The sequence below is a fragment of the Phoenix dactylifera genome, chromosome 6 (assembly GCF_051530095.1).
Source record: "Phoenix dactylifera cultivar Ajwa chromosome 6, Ajwa_hap1_PhDact_Kaust_v1.1, whole genome shotgun sequence".
Lineage (NCBI taxonomy): Eukaryota > Viridiplantae > Streptophyta > Magnoliopsida > Arecales > Arecaceae > Phoenix > Phoenix dactylifera.
The window spans coordinates 37077409-37098944 of record NC_143195.1 but is presented as its reverse complement, the minus strand read 5'-3'; the positions used below and the strand labels follow the sequence as shown (position 1 = coordinate 37098944).

The 21536-nt window shown below is 43.4% G+C and overlaps 3 protein-coding genes across 3 annotated transcripts; 2 read left to right on the top strand and 1 right to left on the bottom strand.

Moving 5' to 3' along the window:
• The first annotated feature begins 3580 nt into the window (after positions 1-3580).
• LOC120105890 (transcription termination factor MTERF8, chloroplastic-like) lies at positions 3581-5372 on the top strand. The gene is made up of 2 exons (XM_039118641.3): positions 3581-3942; positions 4013-5372. The coding sequence occupies exons 1-2, from the start codon at positions 3699-3701 to the stop codon at positions 5275-5277; spliced, it is 1509 nt and encodes a 502-aa protein (XP_038974569.3). The 5' UTR covers positions 3581-3698; the 3' UTR covers positions 5278-5372.
• On the bottom strand, positions 5330-11589 carry LOC103703863 (conserved oligomeric Golgi complex subunit 4). The gene is made up of 2 exons (XM_008786883.6): positions 9794-11589; positions 5330-6113 (listed from the first exon to the last, which is right to left on the bottom strand). Exons 1-2 carry the CDS (start codon positions 11444-11446, stop codon positions 5484-5486), a joined length of 2283 nt encoding a protein of 760 aa, XP_008785105.4. The 5' UTR covers positions 11447-11589; the 3' UTR covers positions 5330-5483.
• A 3727-nt stretch (positions 11590-15316) lies between these two features.
• Positions 15317-21205, top strand: LOC120105891 (uncharacterized). Its single transcript, XM_039118642.3, has 5 exons — positions 15317-15496; positions 15728-16204; positions 18142-18417; positions 18522-18659; positions 19382-21205. Exons 2-5 carry the CDS (start codon positions 15890-15892, stop codon positions 20915-20917), a joined length of 2265 nt encoding a protein of 754 aa, XP_038974570.3. The 5' UTR covers positions 15317-15496; positions 15728-15889; the 3' UTR covers positions 20918-21205.
• The last annotated feature ends 331 nt before the right edge of the window (positions 21206-21536 follow it).

Here is a 21536-nt window from a genome sequence, read left to right as displayed (position 1 = left end):
CAGCCTTCGACTTCACCGACCGCATGACGTCGTCGACCTCTGCAAGAAGGACGGGATGGTCAGGGACTGAGAAACCGAAAGGAAGAAGGAACGAAAGAGAAGAAAAGAGCTAAAGAAACGATGGCGGACTCACGGTCGGTGGGGACCGAGCTCAAACCGACGTTCACCAAGGTATCCTCAGAAATAAGGCGGCCCACCGGGGGAAGCTGGCCCTCGGCGACCAACCCCTTCAAGGCGGCGACGCCCTCGGATTCCTCCCTCGACAACTTCGACAGGCCAATTGGGGACTTCACCGGCGTCCCCCAGATTGCCCTGATTTCCCAGGAGGGGTCTGCATCAACGAAAAAGAAGCGCTCCTTCCAGTGGTGAATGGAGGTAGGACCCTCCTTGACAAGGCCGCACCCTCGCCGCGCTGCGAAGCACCACCACCCTTTGTCCTGGGGGTGGCCGCTCAGGCCGTAGAGCTCCCAGAAAACGTTCAAGGTGGCGGGAATCGCATGCAAGCGACAGAGAACCTGGAAGACCGTCAGAGCACGCCACGAGTTCGGCACCAGTTGCGTCGGTGCCATTCCTAAACCCCGGAGCACCTGTAAGACTAGGTCTGAAGGGGGAAAGCGGAACCCGGCCTGGAGGATGCCCTCATTGATGGCGATCTTCCCTCGAGGAGGATGAGACATCCTCTCCTCAGGCCCTGGGAGCGTGACATTGCAGGCCTCGGGAAGGTGGTACCGAGCCACAAATCCGTCTAAGTCCTCGGCGACCAGTTTTGACTTGATGCTATCTGCTCCCACTTCGCCCATCCCTAATGGCCAATCTACGGTCAGGACGGGGTCAAGAAGGAGGGAAAGGCCGGAACGACTGGGGTGCACTAGCACAAAAAGAAAAAGTATGAAGAGCTCAAAGTAGAAGAGTGGGAAACTCACTTGAAGAGGAGGAAGAACGGCTCCGAGAGCGTCAAAGGAAAAGCAAGCGAACGTTTCGGCGGCAACAATGGTAGCGCAAAGGAGAAACTCGAAAATGTCCGTAAAGAAGAAGACGGACGGGGGAGGGCCCCCGATTAAATAGGCGAAAGGGCAAGTGACACCTCGATGACGCCAGAAGACGCCTGGCCGCCGAAGGGTCGCTCGCACCCCAAAGGCGAATCGACACCATTAAGGAAGGATGTCCGCCGAAATCCTCAGGTTGCCAGGTCAGCAGCAACCGCCATACGCCATAAAGAAGGCGGGAAGCTTGAAGCGCGCGCGCCTCTCCGAAGGATGGCGGCAATCTCGAAACATCACTCCCTTCACCTGTTCCCCTTCTGATTCCAGGCTCGGAAGCGGGGGGCTACTGTTATGGGGGAATTGAGCCGCCATGCCCCACGTGATCGGCACGCGTATCCAGGAAAGCTACAGCTGCCCTATGATCCAGCACTCCGACCCCGAGTCGGACCTCCTCGGCTCCGCAGCCCGACCCCGGGTCGGCTGCCCTATGATCCAGCACTCCGACCCCGAGTCGGACCTCCTCGGCTCCGCAGCCCGACCCCGGGTCGGCTGCCCTATGATCCAGCACTCCGACCCCGAGTCGGACCTCCTCGGCTCCGCAGCCCGACCCCGGGTCGGCTGCCCTATGATCCAGCACTCCGACCCCGAGTCGGACCTCCTCGGCTCCGCAGCCCGACCCCGGGTCGGCTGCCCTATGATCCAGCATTCCGACCCCGAGTCGGAGATCTTTTGATAACAACAGGCTATTCTCCAGAGGCACGCCGCGGCCTCCTGCTCCACTACTCCCTGCAACGGCTGTACCCGATGCTGCCCACGATCTCCTGTATCAACCGTACAAAGCGGAGCTCCACTACGCCCTGCCATGACCGTACCCAGCGCTGCTCCACGACGCCCCGTAACGGCCATGTCAGTGGCCATTCTATCGTGCCCCACGACGACAAACCCCCCTGAGAGACCTCCCAGCCAGGTATATATGCGGCTGGGGGGAGAAGGGGAGGGGGTAAGCAATACCTCCCAGAGCACTCTCTCCCACTTGTGATTATCATCTCTCCTCCTCCAATCTCCTCTGACTTGACCGTCGGAGGGCCATCACCACCCTGGTGGTGGTGCAAGGCTTGTTTGCAGGTTCCTTGGCGGAAGGTGGAGCGCAACCAGCACCAACCAAGACAACTCAGGCGGAACCCCGTTCACACCGTCGTGTCAATCGTTCTCGGTTTGGACCACCAGCAACAGTTTCTTTGTACCAAAAAATTGCATAATATCTTCTAGAATTTTGAAGCCCATGTAAGCTTATCTTTTATTTTGACCTTCCTTCTTGTTCTTTTTTTTTTTTTGGTACATTGACGGCTCACACTTGACGAGTGTGAAAACAACCAACAAAATCAAAAAAATAAAATACTGCACAAAGACACAGGTACAACCCTATGGTCTAGCCAAAAAAAAATCTTCCGAGTGATGAGCCGCGAAGAAAGCAACCCAGTCTGCAGCACTGTTCATCTTCCGATATACGTACGTGGCCTAGTAGGAGTCAGCCTCCTCCAGTACTCTGCGAATATTGTGGAGCAGCGGTTGGTCCTCGACTAAGCACCCCCATCCCCAGTCCTCTTCTGTGACCTTCCTTTATGATGAATAGATTGTATAAAGAGGCATTACATGTTTAATTTAAAATTGCAAATAATAGGATGAATTTTCAACTGAAAAGATTCATCATTGATTAGAGCAAGAATGTCCAACCCGGCAAGCTATCCAATTAATAGAGCTATTCCCATGTAATTGGAATACAAAAGTCCCGTAGCGGAAATCTTCCCTGCCAATCCAAGCTGGTGGATTGCCTCGAGCTCATCTAGTTCCATTCAAATCAAATTTAATCATATCCATATCTAAATCTAAAATATATCTTATTAAATTTATATTCAAAACTCATTTTTAATTAAAATGTTATATGGACACGCAATGTTGGATCAAAAAAGATCGAGTATTGAATTGAATTTTGGATAGAAATACACTTTTAGACCCTTTCCTCAATATGAAATATGAAAATATTAACAATTAAATAAAACACAGAAATTTATATCTAAAGAAAAGAATATCTATTTAAATAATATTTTTATTATCTAAACATCTATACTATCAGAAGATTTGAAGAATGAAATTATGAACAAATCCTACAATAATCGAGCTTAGAATGGATACTAAATCATAATAAATAAATTGTAAAAAGACTATGACCAATGATATAAATAGAAATTTGATGGAACAAAACCGGATACACTTTAACCATACTTATTTAATTTCTATGATTAAAAATCACAAATATGTGTGCATGTATTTATGTTTTCAAATATATTATATAATATTTAATAAATTTTATAATATATATATATATATATATATATATATATATATATATATATGCGCGCACAGGCATTCTTGTATGTATTTATATTTTCAAATATAATATATAATATTGAATAAATTTTATATAATATATATATATTATATTTATGGAATAGTCGAGTCAGGACCCAAGGCTGAGGCGTCCATCGAAATCACGGATCGCTCCTAATTTAGCCCAAAAGGCCGATATGAGCCAGACCACGAATATTCCAACCCCGATCCGCGAACTCTCGAAGCCCTCGCAGTGGTCGGAGCGACACTTCGCCGGTAGCCCCTCCCAGTCGACCTCCGGGCAGGAGAGCGGCCAGACCGTGTGCGATGGCACCGGCCCCAGCGCGCGCTCCCTTCCCCTCCAACCCAACCCTAATCTCACCACCCCGGTCGTCGTCTCCTCTCCATTCTACTGTAAACAACCCGTTCTTGATCCCTTCGGCCTCTCTCTCCCTCCGCGGCTACTTCACGAGGCTGGAACCCGCGCACCTCCTCCCGCTCCGGCGGAATCCTGGCATCACTCGCCGCTGCACCCCACATACCTCTCCGTTGATCTCCAGCGCCACCTCCGGTAGGCTAATCTCATCTCTCTCTCTCTCGCCCGCTCTCTCTAACGCTTAGAACCCTTGCCTTGTCGGCAGTACCTTTCTTGCGAGAAGTCGGTCTTGACGAAAGGGAGGCCGCATCTCTCCTCCAGAAGCATCCAGAGCTGGATTCGGCCTCTCCAGAATCCCTCCACCGTCGCCTATTTTCCCTCCAATGCGTTGGAATCACCGGCCTCGCCCTCCACCGGACTGTGAACCGGCGCCCCGAGACCCTTACCTCGCCGGAGGTTGGACATTTCCTCGATTTCGTCCGTGAGGAGCTCAAAGGACTCGAACCCTCGAAGCTCGAGCGCCTGCTGGTCTCCGTCCATTCCCAATTCCTTCCGGACTTGAGCGCGAAGGTCAGGCTGCTTGTTGATCATGGAATCCCCGGCGACAAGCTGGCGCATGTCCTCAACAATGCGAACATCATGAAGGTCTTCTACGAGAGACCCATCGAAGGGCTGGAGGCGATGATTGCTTTCCTCAAAGGCTACGGCTGGCCGGAGTTGATCACCCGGCGCCCGCTGCTTCTCAATCTGGATCTCGAGAGCCAGCTGATCCCGAGGGTCGAATACCTTGCGGATCTCGGAGGGGGCAACAGGGAGGCCACTGGTTTCTTGATCAACAAATGGCCTGTCATCTTATCCTACACCGTAGATCACTTCCAATCCCACTTGGAGTTTTGGAGATCCATCGGCCTCACCGACGAAGAGGTCTTCAGGATTGCTCTCGTGCACCCGCATATCTTCAGCGTAAGCAAGGAGAGGAAGCTGAAGCCCAGAATTGAATTCCTCGAGCAATGCGAGATGAACGCCGAGGCCATCTTCAAGTTTCTGATCAAGGCCCCTCTCTTCATCAGCCTCTCCTTCCAAGACAACCTCTCAAAGAAGCTGGCATTCCTTGTGAAGATCGGCTACAGGCACCGAACTAGAGAGCTGGCTTTGGCGGTGGGTGCGGTGACAAGAACAAGCAGCGAGAACTTGCAGATGGTGATCGACCTCTTCTTCAGCTATGGCTTCTCTTGCGAGGACGTTCTGACCATGAGCAAGAAGCATCCCCAGGTGTTGCAGTACAACCACGAGTCGCTGGAGAAGAAGATAGAGTTCCTCATCGAGGGGATGGGAAGAGAGGTAGGAGAGCTACTGATGTTTCCTGCCTTTCTTGGCTACAAGCTGGATGATCGGATCAAGCATCGCTATGAAGTGAAGAAGAAGACTAGGGGGAAGGGGATGTCGATCAACAAGCTCCTGAGTGTCTCTAAAACAAGATTTTACTCGAACAAGAACCCTACCGTAACGGACGCCAGTTGTAATCTCTGATTAACATCTTTTTCTTATTGTTGCATTGTTAAACAAATCAAACATGAGGAGCTGGAAATAGATCTTTGGCATCAATTAAATAGAGATTGAAAGAACATTCTGAGTTCCTGGTGTATCATTACATCTTTTCCAATGAGTAAAGTAAACGAACATAAAATCAAAACGAAAACATCAAAAGAAAATGCAGCAAAAATGAAACTATGAATTTACAACCTGAGAGCAGCGATTGATTCAGGTTTGAAGTCAATTCTAAGGCCCAACACCCTTCTCACCTCCGCAGGAGTGAGCAACCATGTCATATGTCCTGCATTCTCCCCCCAGAAGTCCAAAATTTCAGACACCCTTTCGAAGTTTAGAACGGTCGACATCTGGGAGAGCCGGGCAAATTTGTCTCGAACAGGTCTCTGCGACATCTCCGAGAAATGATTAACCAACGCCCTCACCTCCCTATCAAGTTGGAGGCCACCCAGCTGGCTAAATCTTTTCTGCATCATGATGACTTCGAGCCTCTTCACAATGAAATCAATCATCAGGTGGACAAACGAGTCATAGTTGTTGGACGTCATCACTGGTTGCAGCCACACCATGTTGGTCTCGACTGCATGAAGAAGCTTTTGCACCCATGGGTCGTTCACCTCATTTTCCTCGTACTCAGCATCATTAAGCTCATAGCTGATGGTTGCCACGCCGTCCAGCACGGGACGGATGCGGGGCGATACAGTTGCCACCAGTTGCTCCAATCCAGCATTCAAGACTTGCTTAAAGACACTGCTTATCTCACCTAGCTCTGATAGACAGGATTTCACCTTTTCTCGATCAACAGGTGCTGGGAACACCTGATGCAAAATGATTAGAATAAATGAGTAACGCCAAGATTATAGCAATCAACAGGCTTGCAAAAACAAACTTGGTATGAAGAATACGAGCACATAAGATTTGAATTAAATTCTGAAAAGATAGAGCAGACCGGGCAAATTGCTCGATCAATTATACTTTTGGCCTATTCTTGTAAAAGGATAGAAGCATCAGGCAGGACTTGTTTCCCAATAATAGATAAGGATCATTAATCTACTGAAACACACAGAAAAATGTTATGTAAAAGCAACATGAGTTCAATCCTCTGAAGTTCGAGGCAAGAAATGGTTGTCGACGGCAAATTCATTTTCCTATCAAGATGAGCAAAATCAAAGTATGCACTCATGCACCCAAACATGAACCCATACATGCATGCACACACGCGCACACACGCACCCATACATGCAGAGAGAGTTCTTTTTAGCAACTGAATTAAAAGCAAGATAGTAATAAAAATCACAGAAATCCACAAGGAGTTCTTATGCAGTCCAAAGTTTACATTTGTAGGAATGCACATCCATGCAGACGCAATCTATGGCTTAATTGCAAGATTAATACCAATAAGGAGACTGCAATACAAATTTATGCTCACAATTCTGCTCCATCCATCATTTCCCTATGGAAGTGACTATTGACTCTAGTTCTTTGTATGCTAGCTATGCTATTGCGAAGTGTCTGAATGCCCAGCCATGATACAAACAGAATGTGGGGAGAAGATACACCCGCAATGGCACGTTGGAGGGATACTGACGTGATTATTAACTTTGAAGTAAGTCATACGGTTATTAATACAGTCTTCAACAACATCCATGTATAGGTTGCTACAATCCATTTGAGAGGCAAAAGTACAAGATCACCAGCCTCTTTCAACCATCCTACATCCCCCTCAGCTAAACCTAAAGTTTCATTTATATTTATATCCCATCAGAAGTCATTATATGGATAGATCGATGAGCATCCAAATATTCCCTTTTAAGTTGTAAGGATCCCTTAGATAATGATATTAAATAATTCTTCATATCTGCAATGACGTGAAAGAACAGAAATCCATCCTTTTGTTTGGGAAATTCAGACTGCATAAATTAATCGAACCAGAAACGAGATATATAGAATAATTGAACTAAGAATACCCATATTGCTACCATCAGTTGGCACTGAGACACATTGACAGAAGAGCTCTTGCATTAGTCCAGAATACAGTCTTTTTTTCCCTGATGGAAGGATACAGTCTTCAATTATTTCAAAGATAAATTAACAATACCTTGAACAAATAAAGATATAAATATTCCCAACTCATATTAGCTATTTCATGTCATACAGTCCTCAACTCTCATAACATTTGAAAATTCTATATAAAAGTTGGACCCTGGGATCTCCATGTCCACACTGCCATCTTGTAAAACATGCTCAAGACCTTAACATAGGAAGTGATCAATTTGTTTATGATATCAATGTCAGACCTCACCCTCATACCTTACAGACACTTATCAATCCTCATTAGGTGACACTTCATTCATATAGTGAATATGTTATCTGAACTTATTACAGACACTTCATTCATATACTTTCCACTTATCAATCCTCTTGAGGTTACCACCATTTTCTTATCATAAAATATCTGATGTCCCCCAACTTCAACTTCTGTTACCATTCTTCAACATAAAGAAAAGGAATGATTCTGTTCTATAATTGTCCCAAGGAGAAAGGTTATAATTGGTTAAACTCCAACGGTATGTTTCATCAAAGTGGAAAGTACTTTTACTTTATGCCAATCCTGCATAAACCTCTCCACTGTATTCTTACACGACAATACTAAAGCCTGAGGTATTTCTTGAAAACTTGATGGCATCAATGAGTCATCTCACCTATTTTTACCTACTTCAACTCCCTCCTCATTAATCCCTGAAATGTTTCATGAATCACTAAAATAGTGATGGCTGAGAAAGTATACCACCTTCCTATAATTTCTTGAACTACATTTTGAGAATCTATCAGCAAACATTGACAAAAAATGCTTTGTACTTATCTAAACAATCCTGCTTTCCGAATCAATATTGGCAGCATATTCTTTAAGGTCTTACATTTGCCATCAAATTACAAATTTTCCACTTCACAAGTTTGTCATGACTAGCATTGGGACCTCAGCAAATTTTTTCTGAGAAAAACACGTTTAAGCTTTTCTCTAATACATAGGCAACAATGTCAGCACAAGTATGTAAAAGTCTACAAAAGGGTACTAGGTACCAAGTTCATCATTTTAATGCCATGTTTCTTCTTTATCTTAAGAATTACAAACATTATAGTTTGATTAGCTACACTCAAATAAAACCACTTAACTCCACATGCCATTTTATTAAGATACAGGAATCCCCTGATGATTCATATTCTATTCATCAATGCATAGAACAAGACTTGTTGGTTATGGCCATGATACTTCGTTACTTTGTCTGTTAAATCTCTGTGATATTAACATCCACACCCTTGCAAGCATATGTAAGAAGCATTCGTAATTCTTCCTCATTTTGGCAAACATCCAAGGTTTTTCTAAACAAAGAAAGAAAGAAAGAAAAAACTTATCATGGAAAAAAATTTCACTGACAAACCAGGTACAATTTTCCTAGCTTCCCATGCAATTGATATGAAATACTGAAGGACAAGAAGAAAGAAAATAAATAAATAAAAGAGAAAATACATTGAAATCAAGCAACAATATTTCAGGAATTAGTAAAAATCAAAGGCAAAGATTTCAGATATAGTGCAGTTAAGAACTGCTTTATGTCCTTCAGTGCGCTCTCTACACTAACCAAGGAGCACTATTTTCCTTTTCAATTACACTGTTTTTATAAAGTAAAGTTTCCTTGGCTAGTAGTTCAACAGTAATTCTTAGATAGGTGATGCCAATCGGTAGCTACTTGTGAAATTAGCTGAATCCTTTCATGGTGCCTCTCAATTGAGTTCAGCTCTACAAATGGCTTCATGCTGACAGGACAAAGTCTTGCATGGTGAGAATGATCACAGCAAGCTTAACTGTGATGTTACAATTTGCATTGCCTATGGACAAAGAAAAGAGTTTAGTCATTGTGCTTTCAGGTCCATGTATGATGATTAAAAGTTTCCTTTGTTAAGAAAATTTGATTTGTCTCCTTTCAGGGTTGTTCTTTGACTTTGTTTCTTTCAACAAGTAAGGCCCGCTCTTGAATTAAGAACTCTTTAGCTAGGTCATCGTCTTTGTTAAATGCCTATTCCTATTGCTTATGATGAACAGACTTGGTGATTGTGTGCCGCTCCACTGCATTAGTGCACATGTGACATGCCTGTGGAACAATGAATCTTCACATGCTCATCGTATCAGATATAGGGGAGGAAAGAAGCTGAACACGAACTGAGCTGACCTTTGTTCGGTCGCATCATCTTATGCAGTGTAACTTAATACTCCTGCATACATATAACAATATAGAGCTAAAAATGCATAGTTTGCCTAGTTCTCTACAACATGGCTAAGAAGCCATCACTGAAGCAAGTGATGCCAACCAATTTTGTAAGTCTATTCTAACCATGTTCTTACATATATCTTCTCCAATTCTATGTAAGTGTTCAACCCATAATTAAATACTAAAATTGAGAAAGAATAAGGCAGTCAATAAAAGGATGCCAGACTTACCTCTGCACACTGCTCCTCGATTTCATGCCGGAGCTTCAGAACATACTCTGCACTCACATCCATATTATTCAAAGCAGTGGCAATCTCTGTCCCGGTCTTCTGCACTCCAACACCCCCCAAGAACAACTTCGCACCCAGGTTAGGCTCCCTCATCTTCTCCTGGAGTGCTTCCTGGTACTCATTGCTCAGCAGGTTCATCGCCCCGCTCAGCACCGCAAACACTGAATTGATACTGGAGGTCGAGATCGCCCTCCTGCAGCAGCTCTGCAGCACATAGAACACATCGTCCACCATTGAGGTCGTGAGGCTATCAGGCACGGGCTCGTCGATCTTGATAGCCTTCCTGACATTCTCGACCATGAAGAACTCCTCCAGGATCACATAGAAACCGGTAAGATCCTGCACCACCCTGTTGAAGCTCCCGCTCCTGAAGGCCTTGGTGGCCCTCGGCCCAAGCTCAGGGTCGATGGAACCGAGTCCCCTGATCTTGGATATCATGAATTCAGTGTAATCCTCCCCGAGCTGGGTCAGTGCCAGAATCTCCTCCAGGTACATCTCCACCTCCCTCGGATCAGGGCCTTCGGGGGCTCCGACAGAGAGCAGGTTCTTGCTATAGGAGTTGATCTCGGAGGCAAGGCGAGCAAGCTTCCTGAAATCCATGTACTTCTTCAAGATCTGGGTTCCCCGGGAGTCACACTCCTCCTGGAGCTCGCAGATGCCGTAGACGATCCCGTCCTCGCCGCAGAGGCTCCGGAGGACCTCGTCATTCTCCTCGACGGCGAGGACGATGTCCTTGAAGAGATTGGTGAGGCAGCCGACGAAGTTGACCTGGTCCTGACCTGGATTAGGGGAGGCGCGACCACTCTGCTGGTCGGCGAGCTCGGTGAGGTGCTCGAACTCGAGGCGGGATCGCAGGGCGATGACCTTCTTGAGATAGGAGACGTAGATCTGGAGGCCCTCTTCTTGGAGGCCGAGAGGAGGGAATATGCCAACGAAGCGGAGGATGGAGGGGTGGTCCCGCTGGTCGACGGCGGCGGCGAGGCGGCGGCGGACGATGGACTCGAGTTGGCGCTTGCATTCGAGGAGTTGATCGCGGTGGTCGGAGGCGGAGTCGCGGAAGCGGGCGTCGATCTGGAGGAAGGTCTGGACGAATCGGGCGGCGGATTCGAAGTCCTCGGAGTCGAGGGCGCGGCGGGCGCCATCGAGGCAGTGGGAGCGCTCGACGATGGCGTCGATGCGAGAGAGAGTGGAGTGGACGCGGGACTGGGCGAGGTCTAGCTCGCGGACCTTTCGGCTGACCTGGTCGGCGAGTTCGGCGGTGGACCGGACGGAAGAGAAGAGGAGACCGGCTTCGGAGCGGGCTAGGTCGAGAAGGTGGGAGGAGCGGTGGAGGGAGAGGAGGTGGCGGTCGAGATCGGGGCGCTGGGCAAGGAGGGACTCGAGGCGGACGTCGAGGCTGCGCTGATAGGCGATGCACTCGTGGAGGAGGCGGGTCATGGCGCCCACGTCGGTGAGAGAGCGTATCTGGGCAAAGGTCTCGGGGCTCCCGAAGTCCACCGAGGAGGACGGGGGTTCAGCCGGCGGATCGGAATCGGAGGGGTCCTTCTCCGGATCTGGGAGGGACGCCGGTGCCATGGGGGAGACGACCGCCATGGCCGATGGCTCACTCGGAAAATGATAGAGAACAGAGGGAGAGAGAGAGAGAGAAATCGGAGATCCACCGGTCGGTTGGGACTCAGGAAGGGGTTTTATTTTATTTTTCGGCCCGAAAACGGTTTCTGAAAGTTCGCGATTCCAATCCACGGTGCCTTCGAGACGTTTGAGGAAGAAGGGGTGCAATCGATTCGGCCGAGTCAAACTTGAACTCGTTTCGGCTCAAAATAGTCGAGCTCAAAAATCAATTCAAAATCGATCAAACTTTAATTTCCAAACTTCAACCTTACCTAATCACAAAAAAAAAAAAAAAAAAATCAAAATCAATCTTACTCCACTCAATGTTAACGGGGAGCTATACTTAGGCTCGAATTTAAACTCTGATCATAATTAAAAATATATAAATATTATATTTAAATATATATATATATATATATATATATATATATGATTAGGTTTGTGAATTTTTTGAACCGAGTATTTTATTACTGGAGCTCAATTTAAAAAATTATTCGAGCTACTCGAACTCGACTCAAAAAACTGTTCAAGCTACTCAAATTTGATAATAGTTGACTCATTTGTGCCCTTAGTTTGGTCATATTCTAAGGATGGACAGATCATTTGATCCTCCACTATCAGCCAACCATTATTTGGAAACCACCAATTTGATTTTCTATCCCGGGGAAAGATCAGGAGAGGTCTGGCCAAGGACATGGTAAAGGAATCAGTACTGTCTAATTAATCCAACATTATTTATCACAGATTTTGTAAAAGTAAAGTGAATGATTTTCAGTCCGTTCCTATACTGCCTTTGTTTTCCATCTTTTTTTTTTTCAAAAATTCAAGCCTGAGTTAATAAAAAAATATTTTTCCTTTAATAAAATATTTGTAAATTTTTAAAAATTTGGTGGCAGATATTTATTCCTTAGTGAAAATAAAAGCAAGCCTAGCAGAATTTTTGTACAAATGTATCATCAATCTTTACGTGGTATTTCATTAGTTTATAGAGAAATAAAAACAAAACAATAACTATATTGTCAAAAAATAAATAATAAAAAAAAGAAAATTATGTATTTTATCATACTTGTATTTGTGATATTCTAGCTCCTGAACTTTTAGGATTGATCTCTGATAAAATTAAAAAGGATGAATAAAGCACTTGAATTATATTATTAATAAATTTTTTTAATGAAAAAAGAGACAAACTAACCAACATTATAATTGCCTAGTAAGCATCCAAAATACAAACCCGAAACTCTTAGTTGCTAAGCAGATGAATATGATCCCAAGAATAACATGCATTTTATTTAAATGTAGTGCAATTATCCATGCCAATGTTTTAGATGCAAATAGCTATGTATTTCTTCTTGGCGACCTTATTCTTGCGTTTTAGACCATGAAGTGATATTTTTCTATGGTTGGAGGGCGAGGACGATAGTTGAGCAATCTCATAGATCAACAATGATGAATATAAAGATGTCGTATACTTGTTTGATATTTGTTATTGGGTCATTCAGTATGATATGAATGTTCTTAGGGAAGTCCGCCCTCCAAATATTTGACTAGCTATTAGAAGTGTTGTATCTAGTGTTGCTTCCAAATAGATCTCAGATTTTTTTTTCTTGTAAAACTCTGTGAACACATTAGAATCGATACTCGTGACTTTATTTTTGCAAGGGATTGGACCAAATAAAATAAAAATAAATAAAAGGTTGTGAACTTCCAAATTCCAACAATCATGATTAAGCATGAGTAAACACCATTTATAATTATTTGTCTCATAACTGATTTTTCAAGCCTACACCTACTTTTTGGTGAGCAAAATTGGAAGACACCATCATGCATGCATCCTTGGGAGCCCCTTATGACTCATCATGGAAGTTTTGCCACAAAAACATCAATCTAATTCCAATACTTTACTCGCATAGATTTAGTTATTATTGATCAAGCAGTGGTCTAAATCATATTTTGGACTCTTGAAATATCTAAATCATATTTTATTTTTGCTCATCATGTTGCTCAAGAAGGAATGCTTTTCCATGATAAAGAAACATGTATTGGAGTACTAGACGATTTATTAGCACTCGTCGCCTTGTAGAAAATCATGAGTGGCTTTCTTTGCCTTTATCTGTTAATTTAATCGAACATATGATAGCTTACATGCACATATATTGCTCGGTGTTGGATATCAGAAATCTGGATTTCACCCTGGTTCCAACTTTGATAAGGATTCCTTACGTCTTACATCTTTTTTCTAAAAAAGAAAATCAAAACATAAATAGACAACCCCAATCACATATATATATCCGATGTTCCATTCCATGAGAGTAATGCTCCTTTTTTCTCCATAGTCTCTATGTACACGGATTGAACAATCTTAAGAACAGCTAACATATAAGAACCAATCAAATCAAATGGAAGCAATACCTCACTCGCATAGATTTAGTTCTTACTAGTCAATGAAAGGCCTAAATCATCTAATTGGATCTCTCCAAAGTTGCCTTATGCCGGCCATTTCTCGAGATAACTTGCTCCTAGGTTTTGGGGAAAAAAAAAGTGATGGGTGCTTCCGTCCCGGTCCGACTCAAGGTGCCATGGTTCACTATAATATTGACTTTGAGAGGAGTCATGTGTTTTGGATAGTGGCAAAAGGGGTGAAGTAGGTTTTCTGATAAACGTCCAGACTCTAGGATGGTGGCAGTCGATGGGTGTTCAATTTTTGACATTGCTGTCTCTAGGACGAAGACTGAGGACAACTTGGGCTGGTTTGTATCATGCTTAGCATGTACTGCTAGCCAACGCAATCCTGCTCGAAGGTAACTCGGCTACTGTGGTCGACTGGATCGTACACTAGTGATGTGGGTGGCCGCCATCCCCTGCTCCAGGCATGATAGACAGAGACATTGCCTTCCGGGTCAAGCATATCTATAGGAAGGCTAATAAAGCTATGGACCGGATGTTTTTTTTGGGGCCAATCATTATAGGGAAGTTCTCTAGACCGGTAAGAGAGAGCTGTTTAGAGTACTTCGTGACTTGTTACTTTTGACTTTTTTGGATACATTCATATTAAAATTGTATGAGTTATCTGCTATATAACACATAAAAAAAAAAAATCACGTAGAGATTATGGATATTGGCATGATAAAAAAAGATATATATATATATATATACACTAATGAAAAAAATACATATTTCTTTGAATACCAAAACAGGAGGGGGTATAGTCAAAAGAAAAAAAAAACTTTTCATTTTTAAAATTATTTTTAGAATTTTTATTTTTTTTCAAATTCGGTGTTTGAATGATCTTTACCTCCTATATATGCACGTTTACCTGGTGATAACCAAAATGAATCATCTAGGTAGTGCCAAGGACTTTATTTAATTTATTTTATCATGCAGGAGTGCTTTTCCATAAATCAAATAGGCAAAACATGGATCAAACCACTGGATGATTTATAGGCAGCAATCAATTAATAGAAGAACATCGAAGACCTTTTTTTTTTTCCTTCTTTCTTTCGTTAATTTAATCAAACACGTGAGGGGCCACATCCGCCAAATTTCCGGGCTTCAGGTTAGCTCAAGCTCAAGTTCAGATTTCGAGTTCACTGACCAGTAACCACCCAAATATCTCAATGGGCATATTTCCGCGATCTCCTCAAAAGATGGGCAGGATTGAGGATCGTGCCGCCACCATTGCCCACGTGGCCACCCCGACTCTTCGCCCCCAATCTCGAACACCGAAGCGAACTTCCCACTTCCCAGTTCGAATTCCGAACCCAGAACCCCGTACTGCGGTCAGTGGTCAGTCTTTCCTATCCTCACCTCCGGGTCAACATACACGATAAACAGGATATCAGATACCGTAACTTTACCGAATGAGCATCAAACGCCACCTGCGGAGCCATCCACCATCCATCGATCGGAGAAGAACGTTTTCTTGCTTCTCCTTCTCTCGCTTCCTCCTAGTCTCCAGTCTCAACTCTTCACCCCCATAACCCCGTCACCTTCTTTCAAGTTTTACCATTTACCTTCAGTAAAAGAAGCACAAAGGTAAATCAACATTCTTTGTTTAGTCTTCAATTTTTGATTTTTTTATTTTATTTTTACTGTCTCATTTTATCGTTCGTTCCAAAAACTGCCAACTCGCGTTTCTCTTCTAGTCTTCTTCCCTCTTCTTGTTTTTCAAATTTTAAACTCCATTTACTGCTTGCGAGATGCTTGCTCGCATTTGACTTTGCTATTGACCGATTTATTTATTGATTTATTTTGTTTTTCGAGCAGACCGTTGCGATCCCGCACGATTTTAAGGCGGATTCCTCTGGGGCAGCTCTGATCTGGGGGGAAAAAATTTAATTTATTGAAGGGTTCTTGGATTCCGTTATCTATCGGCGAGCTCCGGTTGGAGATCTATCTCTGTTCTGTCCACGAGCGCCGGTGGAGAAGATGGCGAGGCACACGGCGGCGGCGGCCCGTCTCGGACGGGGCGCGGACGAGCAGGCATTGCCGTCTCAGAGGCTGGTGGAGGCGGCTCTGAGAGGGGAGGTCGAGCGGGTGGAGGAGTGCCTGAGCGCCGCCGGATCGGCGGTGGACGTCCACTACATTGGAACCGTTAGCTTGAAGGTCAAGTGCACGGAGACCGTCCTCCGTGAGGAGGCGGCCGACGAGGTGAAGATCGACTACCAGGAGTTCAAGACCGATGTCACGGCGTTGTTCGCCGCTTCTCACTCGGGTCACGCTGAGGTCGTCCGCAAACTCCTGGTACCTTCCTTTTCCTTCTTCCTTCGTTCTCTTCTTTTACTCTGTGCCATGGGGCGGTGGGAATTTGGCTGGTTTGAATTTGTACGGGTATGCCTTTTATCTTTTTCTGGTCCTTTCTTTTGGTTTCTTTTCCTATTAACTAGAAATGCGGAATGCGGGATTGGCTGCAAGAATTGCACTTGTTGATTTGGATTGGGTAACGAAGAATCTTTGCTGCTATGGGTACCAAAAAAAAGAAGCTTTGCTACTTTTCGTTTAACTCCCATAGGGTTATATTTGTTTTAGTATATCTTTCTTTGAACAATTCGATCAAATATTAGGGCACAGGGTAACTGAAATATCTGGCAGATCGCGTGTAATAACTTTCAATTTCATTTGAATAAATCAACAAATAATGATGCTGGCGAGAAACTACAAGCATGCAAACTAGCTGAGGTGAGGCTAGCAAGTCTTCAATATAAAGGTCAAGCATAGCTAATTATCTCTTTACAACTAGATAAATTTTGGTATTTTTTTTTGGAGGCATCCTTGGTGTATGTAAATTGCAAAGTGATGTACATTGATTGGTGAGACAGAGTGAATGCCAAATCTTGTTTTTGAGACGACAACTTTGGAATTCAAGGTGAATATGATTCAATTATATATCCTAGTGGGAGGAATAAAGACTTACTTCTTTCAGTGTGATACTAATGATAGGAGACAAAAATTGAAAATCCACACCATTAAGCATGCCCTATAACATTTAAAATGTTGTATGCATGCAAAAAGTTTGGCACCAGTCAAAAACTATTGCCTAAGCAACATCTGAAAATGATTATTTTATTAGCTAAGCTCATTGTATAGAAAAGTGGTGCTAATTGTTCTTTACATGATTAAAATGGAGTGGATAAAGAACATGCAAAATTGAAGGCTTGTGTGAACAATGCTTGCCATGAAACATAATGAAAGCTTTTTGTGTCACTCATGCCATGTTGGATAATGAAAAAGGGGTGTGCACATTAATGAGCATAAGATAGAAGGATGATCGGGCCTTAGGTAATGACAATAGGAGAATATTGGCAGAATCTCTTGATTGAACAAAAGATCTGAAATGAGGCGAAAAAATTGAAATATATAACCTCAAATGGAGCACATAGGCAGGCTTGGTAAGGACAGGTTTGAACATGTTGAACTTGACGTAAGGAAAAGCTGAAAATAAGTTATTTTGCCTCAACACTGAAGCAAAACATTCGAACATATGATTCGAATAACCCGTATTTTCCCCTTTTTGTCTTTGTTATTAGAAGCACTATTTCTTTCCGTGGACCACCTTCTTGCATCTAGGCTTGTATTGAATCAAAGGGCATTGTGTTTCTATATTTGTGATTGCTGTCTGTCACTTTATATTACATTCATATATTTAGTAGCATGCAGTGAGATAAAAATGTCTTACGCTTCCAATAAGATGTTTAGCACCTGGATTTGAAGTAACTGTTGGCATGCATCATATGAGATGTTTAGCACCTGGATTTGAAGTAGAACTTAGGCCTTCACAATTTAGGACCTAAACCATGTGTAGTGCTTGTAAAAGGAAACAAAAGGTCTTTTCTAAATAAAATTCGTAAATGGTTATTTTAACAGAAAAAAGATTGGCGGATTTTAGGATCTTGAATTACATTCTCAAACATGCATTCCTGGAACATATGACAATCATATGTGCATGTCTGAAAGCCACCTGAATGCAAAAATCACTCTTGTGTGGTATGATAGGAGCTAGCATATAAAATATTTATGAGAAAGTCGGACCACAAAATATACTTGGTTAATTAATTATTTTTTCAGCTTGAAAACAACATAATACCAATTAAATGCTCCTTTAACTTTTCTCCTGTGAGAATGAGCTCTTAGTCTGGTTGTTCTGTTATAATATTCTTTCTGAACTCTTTATTCCGTTGCAGTCAGCTGGAGCTGATGTTAATCAGGAAATATTTCGGGGCTATGCAACAACAGCTGCAGCTCGTGAAGGTCATTGTGGTATTTTGGACATGCTTTTGAAAGCTGGGGCATCCCAGAAAGCTTGTGAAGATGCTTTGTTGGAGGCTAGTCTTTGTGGTGAGGCTGCGGCAGTCCAATTATTAATCTGCTCAGACATGGCAAGGCCAGATGCTGCAGCACATGCACTTGTAAGTGCATGCTGCAGAGGCTTTCTTGATGTAGTCACTACATTAATCAAGGTGCACCAAGTTCGCAATTTTCTTGAGAAAGTTGTTTCTTTTATCTGCCAGTTATAGGATCTGTGGTGCCAAGCTTTAACAAGTATCTAGTTTTTATTCTTCAGAATGGGGTGGACATAAATTGCACGGACAGGGTCCTCTTGCAGTCAATTAAGCCTGCACTGCATGCAAATGTGGATTGCACACCTTTGGTGGCTGCTATTGTCAGCCGGCAAGCTTCTATTGTGAAATTTTTGCTAGAGGTAATATGCTACCTGTTTTTGTAGATTTTAATTGCGAGCCTTCATATTATTCCCATGAAATGTCTTTGAGGTGAAGAGCCACTTGAAACTGGAGGATGGCTTTTACTCAATTGCGCATCATTTCCTGTACTTTGGTCACGATTCCATGAGCTGCTTCCTGTTTGTAATTTTGGTCTGGAAAAGCTCCTCTTTCACACCTCCTCATTGGAAAGTAAAGAGGATGAAATTACATAAGATTACTATATAATTTCTTTCTGTTGCTGTTTTTGCTAAATTCAAACCTATAAAACTCTTTTGTTGTTCTGCTTTTGTAAACTAGTGAACATTTTCTTTTGGCAGCTGCTGCTAACTTTGTGCTAACTTGAATTATAAGTTATGAGAAACAAATACACCATCTACCTGCTCTCTTCAACCTCCTCTTTAGGCTTTTAAATGTGTCAACAATAACTTAACTCTGCGAAGAAATTTGTCAACGTTACTGCAGGTCCTTGTGTATTTGTCCAGAAATTGACTTAGGTCATATATCAGAGAATTATTAGACACAATAAGCACAAAATATTTTCTTAACAGAGATACGGTCTCAACTTCATTCCAGGACATGCAGGCATTTAGAATTCAATGCACAAGAATGGCTTTATTCTTTAGATTTCTCCCCTCCCCCACCAAACCCCCGCCCCTGCATGTCATTCTCTGTGTATTCATCAACAAGGATCTGAATGCAGGTTGGTGCTAAGACAGACTGTCTTGTTCGTGTGGGTGCATGGTCATGGGACCCTGTATCCGGTGAAGAGCTGAGAGTCGGTGCATGCTTGGGGGAGATTTATAATGCAGCATGGTGTGCAGTTGAGTACCATGAAGCTAGTGGCAAAATTCTCAAGCTGTTGCTTCAACATGAGCCATATTTGCTAGAGAATCCACATCTCGGTAGAACTCTTCTTTGCCATGCCATCCTCTGCCAGAATTTCAATGCGGTATATGTGCTCCTTGATGCTGGTGCAAATTCCAAGTTCCCCATAAAGACAAAAATTGGCCATGAATCACAACCAATCCATTTAGCTGCTAGACTTGGCTGTGTTTCCATTCTTAGACAGTTAATCTCAAATGGATGTGATATCAATGCAAGGACTTCAGCAGGTGAGACTCCTCTAATGATCTCTGCGAAGGATGATCATGCTGATTGTTTTCTAGAGCTACTTATAGCTGGGGCAGACTTAGGGCTGGTCAGCAATTCAGGCGATACTGCTGTCCAGTTGGCAAGAAGAAGTGTGTTTGCATCTTCCATCATAAGTACCTTTTCCCAGGCTTTAATTTCTGGTGCAACTCTTCGTTCAACAGATCTCAGTGTATTCTCTCCATTACATTTTGTTGCTGGAAATGGAAGTGTTGAACCACTGCAAATGATTCTGCGTTCATCCACTGCAGATCTAAACAAACTGGATGGTTCAGGTCTGAGTCCCATCATGGTTGCAGCAAAGGCTGGACATGCTGAGGCTTTTCGTCTTTTACTAATGGCTGGGGCAGACACTGCAGTAAGAACTCCTGATGGTAAGACTGTGATATCTGTCTTGCAGCATGAAAATTCTGCAAACAGGGACTGCTTTGAACACATCTTGCTCAGAGCAGTGCTGGCTAATGTAATAACTGATCATACATCATTCAGAGCTCTCCATTATGCATCTTGGAAGGGGGACTCGTCATCACTAATCCAGCTCTTAAAAATGGGATATAGTGTCAATTCCTTGGATGAAGAGGGGTATTCACCACTTATGCTTGCTGCCATTGAAGGCCACTCTGATGCATGCAAGATTTTATTGTTACAAGGGAATGCAGACTGCAATCTTGTCAATCATCGGGGAGAGACAGCCTTATCTTTGGCGAGGAAAGGCAACAGGTCAAACAAGGTGACAGAGGGCGTGCTGCTCGATCATCTGGCTCGGTCTCTTGTGCTTGCTGGTGAGGAGCTCTGCAAGCACACAAGGGAAGGTAGAGGATCTCCACACATGAAGACTGTCCGGATGCTGACATGGGGCAAATCGACCAGGAGGAATGTAGTGTGTAAGGAGGCAACAGCTGGACCTAGCTTAAACTTTCTGAAGAATCGGAAGATGGCATATGAGGATGGTAAAATGTTGATATTTAGAGTGGTTACATTCAGTGGTAGAGAGGTCCATTTTGAGCCCGGCTCTGCTTCTGGTCTGGAGCTCTGGGTTCGTGGTATTAATCTCATTGCAAAGGAGGCTGCTTCTTCAGGGGCTTGATGACAGAGTGGGGATGCAGAATATCAATCTTTCTGGAGAAGGGTTCCTTTTAAGCAACTTTAGTAAATTGTTAATTGATCCCTCCTTTTATCTAGTACAAAATTTGTCTTGGCCGGTGTTTGAATATAGTTCTGGTGATGCTCGAACAGAAGATGTTTTGCTTTGATCGCCCTGATGATCTTGTATTTGCTTAAGCCTAAGCTGCATTCTTTTTTTTCCTCTTAATGTACAGCTTGGTCTCATAACTGAAATGTTTAGTTATGCTTAATTTGATCGTGTTCTTCTTTACCTCTTCCTTTTTGAGCAATGATATTTGCATGACATATTCACGGTTTAGAGATCCATGGTTCTTTAAGGAGAGGAGTTTTCATGCCTAAACGTCTTTGTTATCCTTTTTTTTTATTGTTAAATTTTTTCCTTTGGTTGGGACTGCTCTGCTCTCCTGTTTCAGGCACAACATTGCAGATCCAGATAGTGCAGTGCTTGCCTTTGAATATAGAATGGGCTCCATAGGAACTTTAGACCTGAAAAAGGAAATTATATATATTTTTTTGAATTAAATGATGAAACAACCAGCAACTCCTCGATTGGGCTTTTGATTGGCAACAGCATCTTATAA

What these genes read in the sequence shown, in the direction of transcription:
- LOC120105890 (XM_039118641.3), top strand. Translation starts at nt 3,699, where the DNA reads ATGGCACCGGCCCCAGCGCGCGCTCCCTTCCCCTCCAACCCAACCCTA. An exon ending in GATCTCCAGCGCCACCTCCG is followed by an intron (nt 3,943 to 4,012) that starts GTAGGCTAATCT and finishes CCTTGTCGGCAG; the next exon opens with TACCTTTCTTGCGAGAAGTC.
- LOC103703863 (XM_008786883.6), bottom strand. Translation starts at nt 11,446, where the DNA reads ATGGCGGTCGTCTCCCCCATGGCACCGGCGTCCCTCCCAGATCCGGAG. An exon ending in TCGAGGAGCAGTGTGCAGAG is followed by an intron (nt 6,114 to 9,793) that starts GTAAGTCTGGCA and finishes ATTTTGCATCAG; the next exon opens with GTGTTCCCAGCACCTGTTGA.
- LOC120105891 (XM_039118642.3), top strand. Translation starts at nt 15,890, where the DNA reads ATGGCGAGGCACACGGCGGCGGCGGCCCGTCTCGGACGGGGCGCGGAC. An exon ending in AGGTCGTCCGCAAACTCCTG is followed by an intron (nt 16,205 to 18,141) that starts GTACCTTCCTTT and finishes ATTCCGTTGCAG; the next exon opens with TCAGCTGGAGCTGATGTTAA. An exon ending in TAGTCACTACATTAATCAAG is followed by an intron (nt 18,418 to 18,521) that starts GTGCACCAAGTT and finishes TTTATTCTTCAG; the next exon opens with AATGGGGTGGACATAAATTG.